Source organism: Hyperolius riggenbachi, chromosome 1 (assembly GCF_040937935.1).
Source record: "Hyperolius riggenbachi isolate aHypRig1 chromosome 1, aHypRig1.pri, whole genome shotgun sequence".
Lineage (NCBI taxonomy): Eukaryota > Metazoa > Chordata > Amphibia > Anura > Hyperoliidae > Hyperolius > Hyperolius riggenbachi.
The window spans coordinates 73,658,606-73,680,958 of NC_090646.1; the positions used below are offsets into that span (position 1 = coordinate 73,658,606).

The 22,353-nt window shown below is 46.6% G+C and overlaps 2 gene segments (V, D, J or C); both read left to right on the plus strand.

The window, feature by feature from the left end:
* LOC137563083 (Ig kappa chain V-III region MOPC 63-like) overlaps positions 1-22,353 on the plus strand; it is a 662,489-nt gene that overhangs the window by 497,231 nt on the left and 142,905 nt on the right.
* LOC137561519 (immunoglobulin kappa variable 3-11-like) lies at positions 3,250-3,749 on the plus strand. The segment is given in 2 exon segments: positions 3,250-3,316; positions 3,445-3,749. Coding segments are annotated over 2 exon segments (354 nt in total).

A 22,353-nucleotide genomic window follows, 5' to 3' on the forward strand; every position in this document is an offset into this window, starting at 1 on the left:
TGCGATTATTTTCTGGTGAATGCTGCGCACATAACGATTATTTTCTGGTGAATGCTGCGCACATAACAATTTTCTGGTGAATGCTGCGCACATAACAATTATTATCTGGTGAATGCTGCGCACATAACTAATATTTTCTGGTGAATGCTGCGCACATAACGATTTTATGATGAATGCTGCGCACATAATAATTATTATCGGGTGAATGCTGCGAACATAACGATTATTTTCCTTCAGACTGGCATCTTGCTACTAATTGCTCAATTTCCTCTGGGTGCTGCGTATGTTTGCAAATTGAACGTGGCAGCCATGTTGATGGAAAGCGGAATTGATATAGCCATGCCATGCACAGCTATGGGGATTTGGATATGTGTGTGCTTCGGGTGTTGCGAAGGGGGGAGGGGCTGTTGTTGCCGGGAGGGGGGGGGGGGCCCACATCCAGATTCCGCATCGGGGCCCAGAGGTTTCTAGCTACGCCACTGACTGCAGTTCAGTAATCATCTCATCTTCCTGGCCAGATTTTCCCTGCTCAGTGTAGAAAAGCATTTAACCTTTCCTACACCCTCCCTAGTGTGTCTCTAGAAGCTACTAGTACCCCTCATCATCCTGCTCTGTCTGCATAAAGAAAACATGTCTCAATTCCCTTTTATTTAGCTCTTTTTGAAAACACTGGGAAGTGTGAAATGCTTGTATACACACTGACCAATGACAGGTAGAAAGAATATAATGAGTACTGGCTGTAAAGATTTAATCTCTCAGCAGCAAAGGGATGAGGTAGGCGGGGTCACCTCTGTACACAAAGGGACAGACTGTCTGCCGCACCTCTCTCAGCTCCTCTCTGACTACCTGTCAGTGGGTGATGATGGGACAGGGGGAGGAGATTTTACAACTATGTGTCCAAAAGAAGTGCACTGACATTTCCACAGGAAATAGTGCTACCAGGCCCAGGCAGCCAGGTACTTAATAATCTACTATCCTATGCATTATAAATGAGAGGCTGTACTAGAGCTTTCAATGGTAAAGTGTGTAGTCAGTCCCAAATTTTCCTTTAATTAATAGTTCAAAAGTACACATCCTACACAGCAGGACTTCCCAGGTTTTTGGTGACAATAATTGCTGTAGTACCAACATAAGTAGCTTCTGACACTGCCTACAAAATCATATCCAATTATTTCAAGTACATAAATCATTATTCCAATAAATAAAAATAACAGTACCCACATTATTACACCAAACATTCCAGAGAGCTGTGAAAGGTTCAAATTAAAAGAGGTATTTACTCAATTTTATTTTTAGACTGGTGAAGAATGTTGTGATTTATTCAGAAAAATGAACCAAATGTTTTTTTCACCACCAGGGGGTGGAAGAGCATAAGAAATAGATACAAGATAACCAACAAAGCCACCAACATTAATGTTAATGTGCTGCCCATACACTGCAGGCTGATTCCTGATCAATTTCAACATGAAATCCCATGGGAACCAGGCAAGGCTGTCATATCTGCCGCATCCGGCACCTTACCGCTGCCCCCTAGTGTATAAATGTGTCCCCTGTGTGTGTATTTATACATTACCTCTCCTATGTCTCCCATTGTGCAGTGCCCACCCATCTTCCACTTGCCGCTCCTCAGCTTGCACCTCACATGCCTCCAGCGTATAGCATGTGGTTCGTTGTGTCACACACTTCATCGGCGGCGTGTGAGGCGCAAATGACAGAGGAGGAAGTGGAAGATGGATGTGCACCGCGTGGAGGGACATAGGACAGGTAATGTATAAATCAGCGTTGTGCAAACTACATGGCCCACGGGCCGGTACACTGGACCTCCAGCCCAACGTCAGGCGGCTGGGTTCCTCTCCCCTCTCCCCCTCCCTGCAGAGCTGCGAGCCGGTGGCAGGGGATTTGAAACTCACCTTGATCGCCGATCCCATGTTGCGTCTCCATGGCAACAGAAGGTTATATGATCGGACGTCAGGACAGACCAGCGTATTACACACTGGTAGCCAGTGTGTAATATGCTGGCACGTCCCAACGTTGGTTACATCATCAATTGGGCATGCTCTTAGCAGCACCAATTTTCATCCGATTCGATAATAATTATCAAATTGGATGGATAATAACTATCGGATCAGATGGTCGATCAGCCGTCAAGTGGAGCAGTGTATGGCTACCTTTACAATCAGCTAGTCTTTCGGTTTGATGCATTATCATACCTCCCAACTTTTTGAGATGAGAAAGGGGGACACTTAAGTGAATGTTTACCATTTAAAAAAAGAAAGACAGATACTCACCTAAGGAGAGGGAAGGCTCGGTCCTAATGAGCCTTCCCTCTCCTCTCCCGGTGCCCGGTCCCGCGCAGGATCCCCCGTGGCAGTATTCGACCAGTTCGGTCAAATACTGCCACTTCCGCATGCCGAAGGGAGCTTTCGGAAGCCTTTGGGAGCCCTCTATGACGCACTCGCGCGTACGTAGTATGCAGCGGCCCGTCTTCGGAAGCCCGAGTGCTCCCGAAGACCTCCGAAGTCCCTGCGGCGGCGGACGCGAACGGAGGAGCCAGCGCAGCACCGAGGGCACCGGGAGAGGAGAGGGAAGGCTCATTAGGACCGAGCCTTCCCTCTCCTTAGGTGAGTATCTGACTTTTTCTTTTTTTAAACGGTACTCATTGGCTTTAAGCAATGCCCCTGCCACACCCCTAACCACGCCCCCAGAACAATCCTAGACACACATACTATAAGATTTCAGAAGAAAAATATGTTATTTTATAATTCAGGCCACACTGGTCCTCTATATCCTTGGTCATTTTAATTCATTGTAACATTTAAAAATAAGAAATATAGCAATTTAAAGGATGTGAATAAAGTTTAGAGTCAATCAAACACATCTTTCAGTAGAAAAATACATATATATTTACATTGATCTGTACATGAGTCCTAAAAGAGGGACAAATGGAGGGATTGGGTCCCCAAAGAGGGACTGTCCCTCCAAAACAGGGACAGTTGGGAGATATGAAATTATTGATTTGCCGTGTACTATTCATAGAACCGAGAAGTGATGCCTCAAATGAGAAGTTCCTTTAAAAACACAGGCTTTTCTGTATATGTTCAACTTTAATTCACTGAAAATAAATCAACTGAAACCACACAATTTACATCTCCCTAGTATTTGCATATACACAGTCCCTGAGGTGTCTCCTCCCCCGTCACCCTCTATATAGATGTCACTGACAGGAGACATCTTCTAGTCTGTATCTGACCCTCCAGAAACATAAAGATGGTTTCTCCCAGTTATCTGCTGGCCGTCATCTTCATTTCTATTCAGGGTGAGAGATGAGGCTCCTCCCATCATTCTGTGCACATCCATCTATACATTGTACAATACATACACACATCAGCACTGATAGGAAGACAGACATGTATGATTAATGACTGTGTCTCTTCCCATCCTCAGGATCCTGCGGGGAGACTGTGGTGACTCAGACTCCAGAGTATATATTTGTGTCGCCAGGAGAGAAGGTCACCATCAAATGCACAACCAGCACAGATATAGATGATGATATCTGCTTGTACCAACAGAAAGAGGGACAACCTCCCAAACTTCTCATCTATGAGTCAAACAGAGTGTCTGGGGTGCCCGACAGGTTCACTGTAACTGGATATGGATATAGTTTCACTTTGTCTATTAATGATGTGCAGCCTGATGATGTTGCACTTTATTTCTGTCAGCAGAGTGACAACCGTCCATACACACAGTGATACAGAGCCGTACAAAAACCTCCTTCCTCTTTCTGTCCTCTTCACCCTGACTGGCAATCACTGCTGCACTGATGTGTGTATTCCTGCAGGGGCCTCCCTCTTCCTTCATGCTGCATACCTCCCAACATTTCAAAGTCCCAAAACGGGACAAGTAGGCCACACCCCTGGCCACGCCCCCAACCCCCTAGTCACGCCCACCCCAGGGGAAAAAAGTTTTTTTTTTTTTTTTTAAATTGTTAAATTACTCCCAAATGGGAGGGTGCCGGGGTGGTGAAGAGAAGGAGGAGGAGGAGGAGGAGGGTGGCCAGGCAGAGAGAGGGGGAAAAAAAGCCGATCAAGGCACCAGCCCGCCCGGTATGCGGCATGGATGGCCGCCGCCGCCGCCATCATTATCCTTCTCCCTCCTCCTAATACAGTATGTGCCCCAGTGTCCCCTTCCCCCCGCACAGTAAAATGGGCAGCGGAGCGGGCAGTAAGTCTTACCACTGCCGTACCGGGATCCCATCTGGTCTTCTCGCTTCCTGTGATGTCACAGGAAGCAGGAAGCGAGAAGACCAGATGGGATCCCGGTACGGCAGTGGTAAGACTTACTGCCCGCTCCGCTGCCAATTTTACTGTGCGGGGGGGGGGGGGGGGGGAAGGGGACACTGGGGCACATATTAGGAGGAGGGAGAAGGATAATGATGGCGGCGGACATCCATGCCGCATACCGGGCGGGCTGGTGCCTCGATCGGCTTTTTTCCCCCTCACTTTCCAGCGGCCGGGACCGGGGGGGGCAGCGCGGGACAGCGGGACGGCCCCCCAAAATCGGGACCGTCCCACCGAAAACGGGGCGGTTGGGGGCCCTGATGCTGCATCATGTATACCTGACAACATCACTTTGTATAAAATATTATCATTATTATTATTGTTTATTTATATAGCACTAACCTTTTCTGTAGCACTGTACATAGTACAAAACAAATATTAGGTGACATATATACATGAGATGATCATGACACTGTACAGTCATGACAATCAATACGGTAGCATAAGGACAAATACATACATAGTTAATGTGTAGTATGATATCTGTAGAGTTGATACATGTTTATATGGTAAATAACAGCAATATAAGAAACAATAGGAGGAGGTCCCTGCCCTTACAAGCTTACATACTTTATACTGGTTGAACTCGATGGACGTATGTCTTTTTTCAACCAAAATAACTATGTAACTATGTAACAATCTAGAGGGTACTACTGAGGTGGAAATAATAGGGAAGGAAACACAGGGGATTGGATAGTGAACTTCCAGTGCTGCCTTTAGCTAGTTATAGGCTTGTCTGAATAGGTGTGTTTTCAGAGTACGTTGGAAGGTTTCCAGGCGCGGAGCATGACGGACAGGCTGTGGGAGAGAGTTCCAAAAGAGAGGACAGCCCATGAGAAGTCCTGGATGCAAAAGTTAGAGGAGGTGACCTAGCTAGAGGAAAAAAGAGTCTCCTATGAAGAACGGAGGTTCTGGCTGGGGAGGTATCTGGAGATTAATAAAATGAGCTCCCTTATTCTAATATACACATACATCTGCCAGGAGGGCTATAGAGCATTTACCATGAAGAACTCGGGGTCCGTTTTCACCAAGTACGAATTGGTAATGTGATTTTTCACATTAAAAATGAAACCAATGCATGTCAAATAAATACAGTGTCATGGACATCATAGACTACAAGGAAGAAATTCCTGTAATCTCCCATGATGCCGCCTGTCTAAGCAGGATGCAAGAGGAGAGGAGAGGTACCTTCGCTTAACTTTGCATTTTTGATTTTTATGTGTAAAACTTTGTGTTCCTGCATATTTCAGTGAGAGACGCATTTTTTTTTTTATTTTATTTTTGCAAGAAACAAAACCATGATCAATGGTTGATTATTTATAGCTTTATTTTTTAATTTGTACATGCTTGTTTTGTTTTTCTCCTCACCATGTGAATACATGCAGTGATTATTGTCTGACACATTAAAAGGTTTATGATAATTAATGTTTACATTTCACATTACACTACAAGTCTCCATGTATATGGAGGAAGCTGAGCTCAAATGACCTCTGCTGTAAATTGACTTAGTGGAAATTTCAGGCACTTTTAGTTTGTAAGCATTTTTCTTTCACTTAAAGGATACCACCAGTGGTGCTCAGCAGAGCTCGAATATTCGAGTAGCTCGAATATTCGAGCTCTTTTTCAGCTATTCGAGCTCGAATACCGAGCTCGAATAGCTGCAGCTACTCGAATGGGCTATTCGAGTGAACTCGAATAGCCCATTCACTATTCGAGCTATTCGAGCTAACAGCGCTATTCGAGCTCGAATACCGAGCTCGAATAGCGTCATAGCCCAGATTGATGTCCTTAGAGCCAATCAGAGGGCTCCCAGGCCCTCTGACGGCAGCCAATCACAGAGGGGGACCCTGGCCAGCCCCTACCCTATAAATAGCGGCCGCCATGTTCCGTTTTTCCGTCCTTGCCTGACTTTGTACAGAGAGAGATCTGCTCCTTTGTGCTTTTGCTTAGCAAGAGCTTTATTGTGGTCAACTACCTAGCGTTTTTGCTCACATACACCTCCTATACACACCTATATTGTTGTTAGTTAGATAGACATTGTATTTTAGTTAGTAGCTTGTGTGTTACATAGAGACAGACACAGCTGCTGCAGGCAAGCTTACACTGCTTTAGGCCTCAGGGCCTTGCCTGTGTGGGCAGCTGTCCTCCTGTGACTGTCCTCTGTTAGTTTATTATACCAGTGTTTCTGCTGTCCTACCTTTACTACTGAGTGATTGTATTTTGTAGTAACTGTACTAGGACACTCACTGTCACTGTTTGTTCATAGCTCCTGCGTGTGTGCGTGCACAGTACACACACACACTCTATTTCCTTCTGATTACTATTGATTATTGTAATTTCTAGTTGTACTTACTAACTACTTACTACTAGGGACACTCAGTCACTGTTCACAGGCTAGCTCCTGCGCTGCGTGTGTGTGTGCGTGCACTGTCAGTACATACACTCTATTTCCTTCTGATTACTACTGATTATTGTAATTTCTAGTTGTACACTTACTTACTACTTACTACTAGGGACACTCAGTCACTGTTCATAGGCTAGCTCCTGCGTGTGTGTGTGTGCGTGCACTCAGTACACACACACACACACTCTATTTCCTTCTACTTAATCTGATTACTACTGATTATTGTATTTTCTAGTTAGTGTACTAGGGGACACACTCACTGTTCACTGTTCACACTTATACTGATTACTGAATTATTGTATTTTGTATTAGTACTGTACTAGTAATCACTTAGCGATCTAATCACTTAGTGATTAGTGTCACCTCACCCACCAACCCACTCCATTAAAGTACCCCACTTTTTCACCCGCCCTTTTAAAAAACTTTTTTGTTTACGCCCAAAACATCAAAGATGTCTGGAAGTGGCAGCCAGCGCGGTTTGGGCAAGGGGAAGGGCAGCAAGGGAATCAAGAGGAGAGGGATCAGCATTGTGGCAAGCCGCGGCCGCGCCACCATGCACAGTTCCGCAGCAGCAGCAGCTGCGTCAGTGGCTAACATTCCTCCTATAGCCACTGGCCGTGGACGCCTTGGGCGCTGCCCAGCAGGAGAATCTCACCTTGCAGAGACACAGCAGCAGCAGCAGCAGCATGTAGTACCTGCTCCTATTTTCCTCCAGCCGGGTCGGAAATGTCCCATTGAGGAAAAGGATGCAGACACTGTGGTGCAACTGATGACGGAGGATGAGCAGCCCGCCATCAGCTCTGGATCCGAGGCCTCCACCCTCACCACCACCACCCCTGTTCGCAGCAGCCGCCCAGCAGGGCCTGGGGAGGAGGCCAGTTCACCGTCAGTCGCCGACCTGTCATTCAGCAGTCTTTTGACCCCAGACATCATGAGTAAATTGTCTGCTGTTGTTGGCGATCTTGAGGAGGAGATGCTGATGGGCACTTTGGGGGAGGAGGGATTGGACAGCAAGACTGTGGCGACAGTCAAGCAGCCCATCCATGCATCAGGAGAGGAGTTTGGGGGGTCATCATCCCAGCAGGACATGTTTCAGGAGGGGGATGATGATGATGACACGGTTACAGACAAAGACTGGGTGCCACCAGCTCCAGGGGATGTCGTCATCAGCAGCTCTGAGGAGGAGGAGGATGCGCTTGTGGGCCTTGCAAGGAGGCGCATCATTGCAAGCATTGGCAGCAGTAGGCAGGTCCCACAGCCTGATGGTGTCTCAGGCTCAGCAGCAGCAGCAGCAGCAGCATCTGTCAGTACCACCACCAGCCGCACCCAAGCCCCCGCCCCAACCACCACAGGGAGACAGGCAGCAGCGGCTCCAGGCCGTAGGGGGTTGTTTTTGTCACCAATCTGGCGATTTTTCACCATGCCCACAGTGTACAGCAAGTACGCCACTTGCAACCACTGTCAGCGGAAGTTGAGCAGAGGTGCAGACCCCTTAAAGTTCAGTACCAGCTCGCTCATCAACCACCTTGCTGCGAAACATTTCCACCAGCATGAGGAGTTCCAGAGGCTGAAGGCATCTGGTGCTGGCAGTGGCACCACACCCATCACTGCACAGCCTTCAGCAGCAGCAGAAGCAACAGCAGCCACCCGCCCTCCTGCTCCTCCAGCAGCACCAGCAGGAGTGCGGAAACGCACTGCTCCTCCCCCCTCTGCAACTCCTGCCGCCGACACTGAGGCCTGTTCTGGCAGCCAGTCCTCAGTGGCCTCCTCTGCTGTGTCCGCTGATTCCCGTGCCAGCAAAAGGCCACGCCAGAGCCTTTTGAGCGAGTCCTTCCAGGGGGTGGTTAGGGTTCTGCCTCCCAGCAGTCGTCGCAAGCGTCAGCTGAACGGCTTGCTGGCACGGGCCATGTGCTCCCAACTAATGCCGTACACGCTCGTGCAGGAGGGGAGCGACATGCGTGCGCTGCTTGCTTGTGCAGCCCCAGACTGGCAGCTCCCCAGCAGACACTTTTTCGCCCGCAAGGCCATTCCTGCACTGCACCGCTTTGTGATGGCCAATGTGGAGCGAGGGCTGGAGCACGCGGTTGGTGAAAGGGTCCACGTCACCATGGACTCCTGGAGCAGCCGCTTCGGGACAGGCCGCTACCTGTCCTTCACTGTCCACTGGGTCAGCTTGGTGGAAGGGGGTGAGGATGGGAGAGCAGCAGCGGGCACAGCAGCAGCAGCAACACAGTGGGTGGTGCCACCCCGCAGGGTCAGGGGAACTGCAGCAGGTTCCTCCGATCCTCTGCCATCCTCCGGCACACCTGGCCAAACCCCCCGCCTCAGCAGCAGCGTGAAGCCACGCCACTGCCAAGCGCTGCTGCACTTGGTCAGCCTTGGGAAGACCAAACTGACGGCAACCCATGTGTTGGCCAAACTCCAGGAGCAGGAGAGGATTTGGCTGACCCCCAGAGGCCTCAGAGTCGGAGAGGTGGTGGCCGACAATGGGGCCAATCTGGTTGCCGCAATTGACAGGGGAAACCTGACCCACATCCCCTGTCTTGCCCACGTGCTGAACTTGGTGGTGCAGAAGTTCTTGCGCACCTACCAGGGGATGGGCGAACTGTTGGAAACGGCAAGGAACGTTGTGCGTCACTTCCGGCGCTCGGCTGCAGCCTGTGCGAGCCTGGAAGACGTGCAAAAGGAGCTGGAGCTGCCACGCCATCGGCTGATCCTTGACGTTCCAACTCGCTGGAACTCCACCCTGGCGATGTTGGAGCGTCTGGTTGAACAGAAGCACGCTGTCAACCAGTACCTTGCCCAGGCCACTGTTTCCGCCGCTCAGAGAAGGGACAAGACCAGCAACATCCCGTCCATTGTCCCCGATGATGACTGGAGGCACATGCAGCAGGTGTGCTTAGTGCTGGCTCCCTTTCTGCAGGCCACTAACATGGTGAGCAGGGACCATGCTATGGTCTGCGAGTGGGTGCCCCTGGTTTGTCTGCTGAACAGGGCCCTCGATGCTTTGCTGGAACAGGGAGCGGCAGCCTTGGACCAGCAGGAGCGGCAAGCAGCTGCACAGTCCACCTCTGAGGGGGAGGAGGAGGAGGACTTGGTGGAGGTCCCTGACCTTGCTGCTGATGAGGGGGATCAGCACAGCGCAGCTGAGTTGGTGCGGGGGTGGAGAGAGGATGAGGCGGCAGAGGAGGAGGATGAGGACAGCACTGCCGTCGATGTGCCAGCACACATGGCCCGCCTCTTCCCAATGGCAGCGCACATGCTGACGTGCCTGCGCAAGGACCCCAGGGTGATCCAGATGAAGCAGAGGGAGGACATCTGGATCATGATGTTGGACCCACGCCTCAAGGGGAAGTTGAGCCAGTTCCTGCCGCCTGCAAGAGGAGACCCAGCGCAACAAATAAGGAGCTTGCAGCAGGCCCCTGTTGAGCGCTTGGAGGAAGCCTTCCCCCAGCCTTCCACCCCCACTGTCCAGCCAGCACAGAGGCAGCAGCAGGTGCCTGCATCCAGCAGCAAGCGCCCCACAGACCTGCTGTCTCTCAGCAATGAGCTCTACAGGACTGTAGAGGCTCCGGCAGCAGTGACTAGAGAGGAGGTGCATGCAGCAGCATCCTCCTCCGGTCACAGCCAGCGCCTGACCCGAATGGTGGCTGACTACATGGGGTCCTACAGCGGGCTTGACAGCGATGCCCCTGTTGATCCCATGGAGTATTGGGTCAAGCGCCTGGAGATCTGGAGCGAGCTGGCGCAGTACGCCCTGGAAGTGCTGTCCTGCCCCTCTTCCAGCGTGCTGTCCGAGCGCTGCTTCAGTGCAGCTGGTGGCGTGGTCACCGAGAAACGCTCACGTCTGTCTCACAAGTCTGTGGACAGACTGACGTTTCTCAAGATGAACGAGGCATGGGTGGAAGGCAAGTTCCTGGCCCCTGTTGTCGGCGAGAGGGGGACATGAACTGGCTGCCGGAAGAACCATCGTTAATGTGCCTTACCACCCTTTACCACCTCCTGGCTCCTGCTCACTAAGCCAGCCTGGTTCACTTTGACTATTACGTCGCCTGCAGCCACACATTTTACATCTACAGTGGGCTGCTGTGTACTGCCCTTCTGCTGTCTGTCTGTCTGTGTTTCCCACTGCCAGGGTACACAGATTTACCTTCTGCTGCCGCTCTGCCACCAGCTATTACGTCAAACAATAGCTGCCCCTGCTGCCTGTATTTACCTTTAAAAAAAAAAAAAAAAAAAAAAAAGTTTAATTTTTCTGAGGTGCCCGGGTTGAAAACTGTGTTGTCCCAGTTGTGTATTGGACACGATGTGGGCTGCACGACCGCTGTCTGGGACCTCCTGTTGTGTTTATTTACAGCCCTGGTATCAACGCTAGGTACCAGGGCTATTATGTCACGCTGCCTACCTACCTGCTGCCACACTCACACTACTCTCCTCCATTCCTCCTGCTGCTGCTGCTGCCTGTCTGTGTTTCCCACTGCCAAGGGTACACAGATTTTACCTTCTGCTGCCACTCTGCCACCAGCTATTACGTCCAACAATAGCTATATCTGTGTAATTTGCTGTATAAAAAAAAAAAAGTAAACCATTAAAAAAAAAAAAAAAAAAAGGTTTAATTTTTCTGAGGTGCCCGGGTTGAAAACTGTGTTGTCCCAGTTGTGTATTGGACACGATGTGGGCTGCACGACCGCTGTCTGGGACCTCCTGTTGTGTTTATTTACAGCCCTGGTATCAACGCTAGGTACCAGGGCTATTATGTCACGCTGCCTACCTACCTGCTGCCACACTCACACTACTCCTCCATTCCTCCTGCGGTTGCTGCTGCCTGTCTGTGTTTCCCACTGCCAAGGGTACACAGATTTACCTTCTGCTGCCACTCTGCCACCAGCTATTACGTCCAACAATAGCTACTCTCATTACTCCTCCATTCCTCCTGCTGCTGCTGCTGTCTGTCTGTGTTTCCCACTGCCAGGGTACACAGAATTACCTTCTGCTGCCACTCTGCCACCAGCTATTACGTCCAACAATAGCTATATCTGTGTAATTTGCTGTAAAAAAAAAAAAAAAGTGAACCATTAAAAAAAAAAAAAGGTTTAATTTTTCTGAGGTGCCCGGGTTGAAAACTGTGTTGTCCCAGTTGTGTATTGGACACGATGTGGGCTGCACGACCGCTGTCTGGAACCTCCTGTTGTGTTTATTTACAGCCCTGGTATCAACGCTAGGTACCAGGGCTATTATGTCACGCTGCCTACCTACCTGACTGCCTGCTGCCACACACTCATCCTCCTCCTCCTGCTGCTGAATTTACCTCCTGCTGTCTGTGTGTTTCCACTGCCAGGGAGCACATACAATGGCGCTTCCAACATGCGTGCGCCACCAGCTATTTATTACGCTAAAAAATAGCTGCATTTCTTTAAAAAAAAATATATAAAAGAGAAATAAGTGAAGAAGAAGAAGACGATATAGAAGAAGAAGAAGAAGATATAGAAAAAGAAGAAGACGAAATAGAAAAATAATAATAAGAAGAGGATATAGAAAAAGAAGATATAGAAGAAGAAGAAGAAGAAGAAGAAGAAGAAGAAGAAGAAGAAGAAGAAGAAGAAGAAGAAGAAGAAGAAGAAGAAGAAGAAGAAGAAGAAGAAGAAGAAGAAGAAGAAGAAGAAGAAGAAGAAAAAGAAAAAGAAGAAGAAGAAGAAGAAGAAGAAGAAGAAGAAGAAGAAGAAGAAGAAGAAGAAGAAGAAGAAGAAGAAGATATAGAAGAAGAAGAAGATATAGAAGAAGAAGAAGAAGAAGATATAGAAGAAGAAGATATAGAAGAAGATATAGAAGAAGAAGATATAGAAGATAAAGAAGAAGAAGAAGAAGAAGTATATACACTACTGAACAGAATTTTGGACACAAATTCTCTTCTCTTTCCACCTTTTTTTTTAAAGGAACATCCCCACATAATCACTTGCTGTTGTTACTTGGAAAAAAAGATGTTTCTTGCATCATTCACCCTCAAAACAAGTGTTGGAAGCTATTTAAGGCCAATTCGAATAGTCAGCTCGAATAATGAGCTCGAATACCGACTCGAATAGTGAGCTCGAAGTCCGAGGTCGAATCGAATAGTAAAAAATATTCGACTCGAATATTCGACCGAATTCGAATAATTTACTATTCGAATTCGACCAAACTCGAATAATAAAAAGGGGTATCCGAGCATCACTAGATACCACAACTGAAATGTGACATAATGAGATAGACATGTGTATGTACAGTGCCTAGCACACAGATAACTATGCTGTGTTCCTTTTTTCTTTCTCTGCCTGAAAGAGTTAAATATCAGGTATGTTAGTGGCTGACTCAGTCCTGACTCAGACAGGAAGTGACTACAGTGTGACCCTCACTGATAAGAAATTCCAACTATAAAACACTTTCCTAGCAGAAAATGGCTTCTGAGAGCAAGAAAGAGGGAAAAAAGGGGAATTTCTTATCAGTGAGGGTCACACTGTAGTCACTTCCTGTCTGAGTCAGGACTGAGTCAGCCACTTACATACCTGATATTTAACTCTTTCAGGCAGAGAAAGAAAAAAAGGAACACAGCATAGTTATCTGTGTGCTAGGCACTGTACATACACATGTCTATCTCATTATGTCACATTTCAGTTGTGGTATCCTTTAAAGAGGAACTTCAGTGAAAATAATGTAATAAAAAAGTGCATCATTTTTCAATAATTATGTATAAATGATTTAGTCAGTGTTTGCCCATTGTAAAATCTTTCCTCTCCCCGATTTACATTCTGACATTTATCACATGGTGACATTTTTACTGTTCGCAAGTGATGTAGCTGCTGCTTGCTTTTTTGGCAGTTGGAAACAGCTGTAAACAGTTATTTCCCACAATGCAGCAAGATTCACAGACAGTCTCTTAGAGAAGGTAGCGCATACACAACTAGAGCTATGGAGCAATATGTGTATTGAAAGTTCATATACACTTTAAATGATCCGCATCTGCTACTAATTGGACAATCTTCACAGTGTCTTGCTATCTCTTCCTACTACCTCCACCAAACACCATGTGAGCTGACACTCACCGGACAGTAAGACCTCCACTCAGGTTTAATAGAGCCTTGGGACACTTCGGGCCGTCCCCTCCACACCAGCCACGACTTGTCACCTCCTTTTCCTTTTACAGCAGATGCACCTCCATACGCATATGACCTCAAAACAAATGCCTCACATAGCGTAAAACCATAAATTTTATTGAAATATAAAAATCTATTGCACTCACAGATTGCCTTTTGTTACAGCATAGAGTTTGGGTACAGGCTTTCCCCCGTGTAGTTGGGCCCAGGCTGGTACTTATCGTTCCTCGGCTGAAGATAGAATGGCGTGCACCTCCAATCTTGCCCCAAGCCAAAGCGCCGCTCGTCCACCCACGACAGTCTTGGCTTTCACTTCCGCATCCTATGCCCCGCCTTACATGTTTCGTCTATGCGACTCGTCAGAAGCTAAGGCTAAGGGCAATGTGAAAGCCATTAAGTATACTCCCCTAGTCCCTCCCTCCCAGTGGCGTAGCTAAAGAGCTGTGGGCCCCGGTGCAAGTTTTACATGGGGCCCCCCCAAGCACTCTATGCATAACAATTGATACGGCGCACCAAAACCTGCCAAGGACAACCCCAGTGTCAGAGTTGCAAGAAGGGGATGGGGAACAGTGTGTTAAGGATTACTACTATTCAAAGCATCTATAGAAGTGATTATTACCAGCACAGGACCAATAGAGAGCTAATACTGTGATAGAGGGTGGACCCTTCGGGGCCCCTCTGGCGCAAGGGCCCCGAAGCGGTCGCTACCTCTGCACCCCCTATTGCTACGCCCCTGCTCCCTCCAGCTACGATGTTCCTCCGCGGCCATAACATTTTGCTCCACCAGCGTTCCAGCATACCACCTACTTCCTCCCTTGCAAACGTCTATCATCATCTCTATGCGCCTGCTCAATTTCACCAACCATATCCCCCTCACGGAACTACGCATGCCCGGCTGAGAAGAGACACCTACTCCACAATACTCCCTCCCACCACACACCCCACACGTGACCCATATCACGTTCACCGCGCGCTGTGTGCCAGCTATGCGTTCCACCCGGATAACTCACTATCTGTGCAGTGACCCAAAGAGGGCTATAGGCGCACGCGCATTGCTGCAAGGGGTGTACTTTGAGTACACTACATATGCCTACTCCATTTACTAACTAAAATATATTTAAAGACATACAGTATTTGTGCCCAACTATTCGGGGAAAACTTTGTTTACAATACAAATAACAATAACATGTTACAAATCAAAACGGGGACAACTCCACAGCCCTAAACAATGGAGCATTATCACCTCCCACTAAGTTATGTCCCTATTTTTATAACTTTAATCCCAATTTTCAAAGATAGGGCATAGAGACATCACCTGTCATTGTGTGTTTCCTTGTGGAACAGTAATTTTATTATTGAGAGTAATCAAAATCCAGGCAGAAGTCGGTGCAGGCGGCAGGCAGAGAGTAGACAAAATCCAGGCATAAGTCGGTGCAGGCGGCAGGCAGAGAGTAGTCAAAATCCAGGCATAAGTCGGTGCAGGCGGCAGACAGAGAGTAGTCAAAATCCAGGGATAAGTCTGTGCAGGCGGCAGGCAGAGAGTAGTCAGAATCAAGGCAGACATTGGTGCAGGCAGCAGAATATATATAATATATATGTATATACATATATATGCATACACATGTATATACTGTACATATACACTCACCTAAAGGATTATTAGGAACACCTGTTCAATTTCTCCTGTCCTGAACCTCCTGAACTCCAAACTGAATGTCAGAATGGGAAAGAAAGCAATTTTGAGCGTGGCATGGTTGTTGGTGCCAGACAGGCGGTCTGAATATTTCACAATCTGCTTAGTTACTGGGATTTTCACACACAACCATTTCTAGGGTTTACAAAGATTGGTGTGAAAAGGGAAAAACATCCAGTATGCGGCAGTCCTGTAGGCGAAAATGTCTTGTTGATGCTAGAGGTCAGAGGAGAATGGGCTGACTGATTCAAGCTAATAGAAGAGCTTCGTTGACTGAAATAATCACAACCAAGGTATGCACACAACAACATGCATAGCCTTGAGATGGATGCACTACAATAGCAGAAGACCCTACCGGGTTCCACTCATCTCCACTACAAATAGGAAAAAGAGGCTACAATTTGCACGAGCTCACCAAAATTGGACAGTTGAAGACTGGAAAAATGTTTCCTGGTCTGATGAGTCTCGATAGAGCCAGAATTTGACGTAAACAGAATGAGAACATGGATCCATCATGCCTTGTTACCACTGTGCAGGCTGGTGGTGATGGTGGTGTAATGGTGTGGGGGATGTTTTTTTGGCACACTTTAGGCCCCTTAGTGCCAATTGGGTATCGTTTAGTTGCCAAAGGCTACCTGAGCATTGTTTCTGACCATGTCTATCCCTTCATGACCACCATGTACCCATCCTCTGATGGCTACTTCCAGCAGGATTATGCACCATGTCATAAAGCTCGATTATTTCAAATTGGTTTCTTGAACATGACAATGAGTTCACTGTACTAAAATGGCCCCCACAGTCACCAGATCTCAACCCAATAGAGCATCTTTGGGATGTGATGAAACGGGAGTTTCATGCCCTGGATGTGCATCCCACAAATCTCCATCAACTGCAAGATGCAATCCTATCAATTTGGGCCAACATTTCTAAAGAATGCTTTCAGCACTTTGTTGAATCAATGCCAGGTAAAATTAAGGCAGTTCTGAAGGCGAAAAGGGGTCAAACACCTTATTAGTATGGTGTTCCCAATAATCCTTTAGGTGAGTGTATATGCATATACATGTATGGAAGTACTATATATATCCATACACATGTATCTACATACTAGCTGGTCGCCCGGCGTGGCCTGGGTATATATTTGGCTAGCGTTGGCTCTGCCCACTTTTTCTAATCCTAGCACACAATTACTCAGTTTGTGAGCTTTGCGGTCTTTGGCATCAATGATTTGCTTTGAAATAAAATAAATCTAATTGGTTGTGGCTCCACCTCCTTTTCTGAATTTTAACCCCAGTCACTAAAAGGCCAACTGTACAAGGTTTGAGGTTTGTGCCATTAACAGTTCAAGAATGGCAGCAATTAAATATTTCCCCTTGAAACTGAATAGGTGAATTTTGATTGGTTCTTGTAGGCTTCACCCATTTTTCTGAACATTAATCCCAGTCATCCAGTTTCCAACTGTGCAAGGATTGAGAACTCTACTATTGACAGTGTAAGAATGGCTGCAGTTTACATTCTGCCAGTGAAATTTGTATTTTTCTCCACCTACTAATGCCCTGACGTTTCCCGGGTATGTATTTGGCTGGTGTTGGCTGTGGCCGCTTTTTCTAACCCTAACACACAATTACTCAATGACCAAGTTTGAGAGATTTGTGGTCTTTGGCATGAATAATTTGCATTGAAATGAAATAAATCTGATTGGCTGTTTGTGGCTCCACCCCCTTTTCTGAATTTGAACCCCAGTCACCCAATGAACAACTGTACCAGATCTGAGGCTTGTGCCATTAACAGTGCAAGAATGGCAGCAATGAAATATTCCCCTTGAAAATCAATAGGTGCATTTTGATTGGCTTGTATAGGCTCCACCCACTTTTCTGAATATTAATCCCAGTCACCCAGTGACCAACTGTGAAAAGTTTGAGAACCCTACCATTAAAAGTGTAAGAATGGCTGCAGTTTACATTTTTCAAGTGAAATTTGTATTTGTCTCTGCCCACTGATGACCCGGCATTTCCTGGGAATGTACTTGCAAACCAGGGGTCGAGGGGTGCTATTTTAGCAATAACAATCAGCCAGGAGCAAGCTAACAAGCCTACAAGAGCCTAACTAATCTTTCCCTATGAGAGTCTGCCAGCAGCTGTCCCTTCACTAAGTAATGCAGGCACATGAATGAGTGTAAAGTCCGGGGCTGCCTGCCTTATATAAGGGGGGGGGGGGGAGTTGCTCCAGGAGAGAGTGTAGCTTAATTGGCTACAATGTGCCTGCTGACTGTGATGTAGAGGGTCAAAGTTGACCCTAATGGCGCACTATGGGGTTCAATCGAATTCCGCAAAGGTTCGCATTCGCACCAAAAGTTCGCCTGGAACCGTTCGCATGCCAACCGTTCGGCCATCTCTACTGCAGATATGCCCTGAAGGTTTCAGAAGTTTGCCTACCATTAAAGTCATCAGGGCTCGCCATGAACAACTGGTTTGCAAATATTTGAGGAATAATTTGCGTTCAAGAACTCAAAATTGTGATGTTCGGACATCCCTTGTAATGAAGTGTGATTTTGAGGAATACCAGAATTTACTAGCTGTGTGCAGTGAAACAGAGACAATGGTAAATATGGTATAACCAGAATATCACAGCACAGACAGAGTGAAATGAATTTCGAGGGAGCAGATGATGTTAGGATCAAACGGAACAATTTTCCTACATGTGAGGAGAAGAGATGACATCTATCAGCCGAAGCATTATGCAGACACGCAGTGATGTTTTTTGTGTGGTAAATTTGTCTTAGGGATGGGACCCACTAGAGCAATTTTGGCCACATTTTTGGATTGCCTGCAATTCCAAAAAATGGTTTGCCAATGAATGTCCATGATGAGGAGCCCACTAGAGTGAGTGCTCTAAGGCTTATCGTAATTGCTAGTCTGTGAGGCCTAGTGGACTTTTAACCTTCCTTTAGTCCTGGTAGCCCAATCTCCTCTGCAGTCTTCACCCTATATGGTACGTCCCTGCTCAGCTGAGGGATGATAAGTACATCATCCCGACACTCGGTTACACGCAGATATTTAAGTGCGCAGGGTATTAGGACTGAGGCCGTAAAGGTAAAAGTACCAATAGAACTACACTAGACAGATACAGGCAGGAATAACAGACAGTCCAGCTCAGCAACAGGTGATCAGAATAGCATGATACAGAATCTCAATTTATTAGCCAATTCAGTAACAATCCATAGGTCATAGTAGTAGTAGTTCATGGTAGTTTAGAATAATATGACACCAAAGGATAAGACAATATCAGGTCAAGTTTCTCCTGTTTTTTGAAGATAATTTTTCTTCATCTGTTTAAAATAACTTTTTAGCCCTCTGCAATAAAAAAAAATGGTCCAAAAAGTAGGTGAAAAAGAACTGAATAATTTTCAAGCTCCTAGTAGTTCTGCGCCTGCGCAGTAAGCCACGGACAACGTGGCAGTGATCGACAGCGGCGCTTGGTGCAGGTGCAGTAAGGAAGACCTCAAGGTCATCCTCTGCACCGTGCGGGGACCCCGGGATGGCGGCTGAGAACAGAGCTGGCAGTGTGGGACAGCCAGCTGCAAGGGGTTGGAGAAAGCCACAGGTAAGTAAAGCGGATTTTTTTTAAATTTGGCTGATGATTCCTTTAAAGGGTACCTGAGATGGGGGATATCAAAAATGTATTTGTACCTCCTTCCAGCTCTGGCCTGATTGCTCCCATGTGCTGTCCTCCGCGCATCCGCAACGGGCCCCGGTAAGTCATCCAGTTAGAGCCAGTCAGCACAGGCGCAGTCAGGCTGTGCGCGCTCCCCCGTCTCGCTCCCGTGGCATGGGTGTGTTCTGCGCTTGCGCAGTACTACTGCACAGGCACAGAATGCTCCCAGCCATTGTGCATTAATCCCTTTATGTGTTATCTTGGCCATAAGTTCCATATAATTCTTATTTTTGAAGTACTCTTGTTAGGCTTGTAAGCTTATACCTAACTGTTGTGATGACCGTACACAGTTCTGTATTGTATGTGTTATAATGTTGAATACTGTAGCTACTTGAGGACCTCTGTCTCAAAAATCTTAAAATTTAAAATATATGTAAACATATACAATTAAGACGTTTGTTTCTTCCAGAGTAAAATGAGCCATAAACTACTTTTCTCCTATGTTGCTGTCACTTACAGTTAGTAGAAATCTGACAGAACCAACAGGTTTTGGACTAGCCCATCTCCTAATGGGGTTCACAGGGATTTCTTTATTTTCAAAATGCACTTAGTGAATGGTAATTGCTCCGTCCAACTGCCAAAAAAGTGTACGCTGAGAAGGAAGATTGGCCAGCATCATTATATAAATCTTTTTTAAGGAGTGTCTTTATAAAGAGTAAAGGTCATGCTGAGATTCACCTATAGAGAGATGGACTAGCCCAAAACCAGGCGGTAATGTCAGATTTCTACTACTTACTGTAAATGCCAGCAACATAGGAGAAAGGTAATTTATGGCTCGTTTTACTCAGGAAGAAATGTACCGTATTTTTCGGACTATAAGACGCACTTTTTCTCCCCCAAAAGTGGGGAGAAAACGTCCCTGTGTCTTATAGTCCAAATGCAGGGAATGCCAGACTTAAAATCACAGACGAACAGCTGACCCGCCGCATGTCGGGATTCCCTGCACTCCTGTGGTCTTTGATCCTCCTCCATGTCACCCTCAATTCAATATATTTGCCTGCATGTCCTTTGTGTCCGCCTCTTTACTAGAGATGGGCCGAACCTCCGATTTTAGGTTCGCGAACCGGGTTCGCGAACTTTCGCGTAACGTTCGGTTCGCGTTAAAGTTCGCGAACCGCAATAGACTTCAATGGGGATGCGAACTTTGAAAAAAAAAATAATTATGCTGGCCACAAAACTGATGGAAAAGATGTTTCAAGGGGTCTAACACCTGGAGGGGGGCATGGCGGAGTGGGATACATGCCAAAAGTCCCGGGGAAAAATCTGGATTTGACGCAAAGCAGCGTTTTAAGGGCAGAAATCACATTGAATGCTAAATGACAGGCCTAAAGTGCTTTAAAACATCTTGCATGTGTATACATCAATCAAGAAGTTTTGAATCAGGATGATACCATTTATTGGCTAACTTAGAGATGGATAAACAGTGAGCTTTCGACTTATAAAAAGCCTTCGTCAGACTGGTTCCTGATCCTGACCAGAACTGAAAAACACAGCTTATATACACTGACATACAGAGGAGAAACATTCTTTAGCAAACATAAACGTAATTAGATGCCTTAACTGTTACTGAGGAGGCTTTCCCAGGCATCCTATCTAAATTGATAAGATCAATAGAATCCTCAACATGACATAAAGCAGACTCTGGTGATGAAGAGACATCGTAAATTCCGAATTCAAATGGTAACTGGCCTGGTTACATGCACCATTAATTCTAAGCTTAAGAGAATTGTGGCATTTAAAGCCAGCACCTGAAAGCAAATAAAATGACACAGCATATGGCACAAAAATGAATGAAAAGATAGAAAAATTAAAATTAAAAGAACTGTGGCATTTAAAACCCATCGTACCAGCACAAGAAGTTGGAGTCCTTGTTTAAACCATCTTGTACAGTTTTGAACCAATGTATAAACTTAGTTTCTTGTGTTAGTCTCATGTTTCCCGATTTGAAGCCACCCATTAATACAGTGACGCGAAAATCGCTTAAACTGTGTCCAGGTAAACAAAAGTGTGTTGGTATTGGGAGATCAGTATAATTTGTAATATCCTTTTTCCTGCTGTTAATAGTGGATCTGTGGTGTGTCATGCGATCCCGCAGTGGTTGACTTGTTTCTCCCACATAAATTCCTTTGGGGCATTTTGCACACATGATCAGGTATACCACATTAGATGAGTCGCAGGAAAAGGTGCCTTGTACTTTGTATTCCTGTTGTGTACCCGGTATTAGTATCCTGTCAGTGGAATGGATGTATTCACAGGTCCCACATGTTTTCCCTCGGCAGGGGAATGTTCCATTCTGTTCTTGCCTATTTATATCTAATGACTAATGAGATTCGTTCTCACACACAATTATTTCACTTTTGGGGAGGACCTCTATTTGCAGCAAATGGGAGTGGCAATGGGCTCACGGTTTGCACCGCAGTACGCAAATCTCTTCATGGCAAAGATTGAAGAAGAATACCTGAATACTTGTCATATAAAACCCATGGCCTACTTCCGTTTTATCGACGACATCTTGATCATCTGGTCTGCAAGTGAGGAGGATCTTGTCCAATTTCACAGGAACTTCAATGCTTTCCATCCCACAATCAAACTGAAATTGAGCTACTCTCACAAGGAGATTAACTTTCTTGACACCACCATATACATCAGAGAGAACAGCTTACAAACGTCCATGTACCGCAAACCGACGGATCGTCCCACATACCTCAGGTATGACAGTTTCCACCCCAAACATATAAAGAATTCCATAATTTACAGCCAGGCAATAAGATGCAATCGGATCTGTTCTGACAAGGATGAAAAAGACAAACACCTGGGTTACCTGAAGAAGAATTTCATAAAACAGGGATACAATCCTCTAATGGCTGAGACCCAAATCAGGAAAGCTAACAACATCCCTAGGACTCAGCTCCTGGAGTACAAGCAGAGCCAGGAAGAGAGCCGTGTCCCACTGGTAGTAACCTACAACCCATGCCTGGAAATCTTAAGAAAGATTGCAAAAGAACTTCATCCTGTTCTACACAAGGATCAGAGACTGAAAAAGATATTCCCTGAACCTCCCCTCCTTGCGTTCCGACAGCC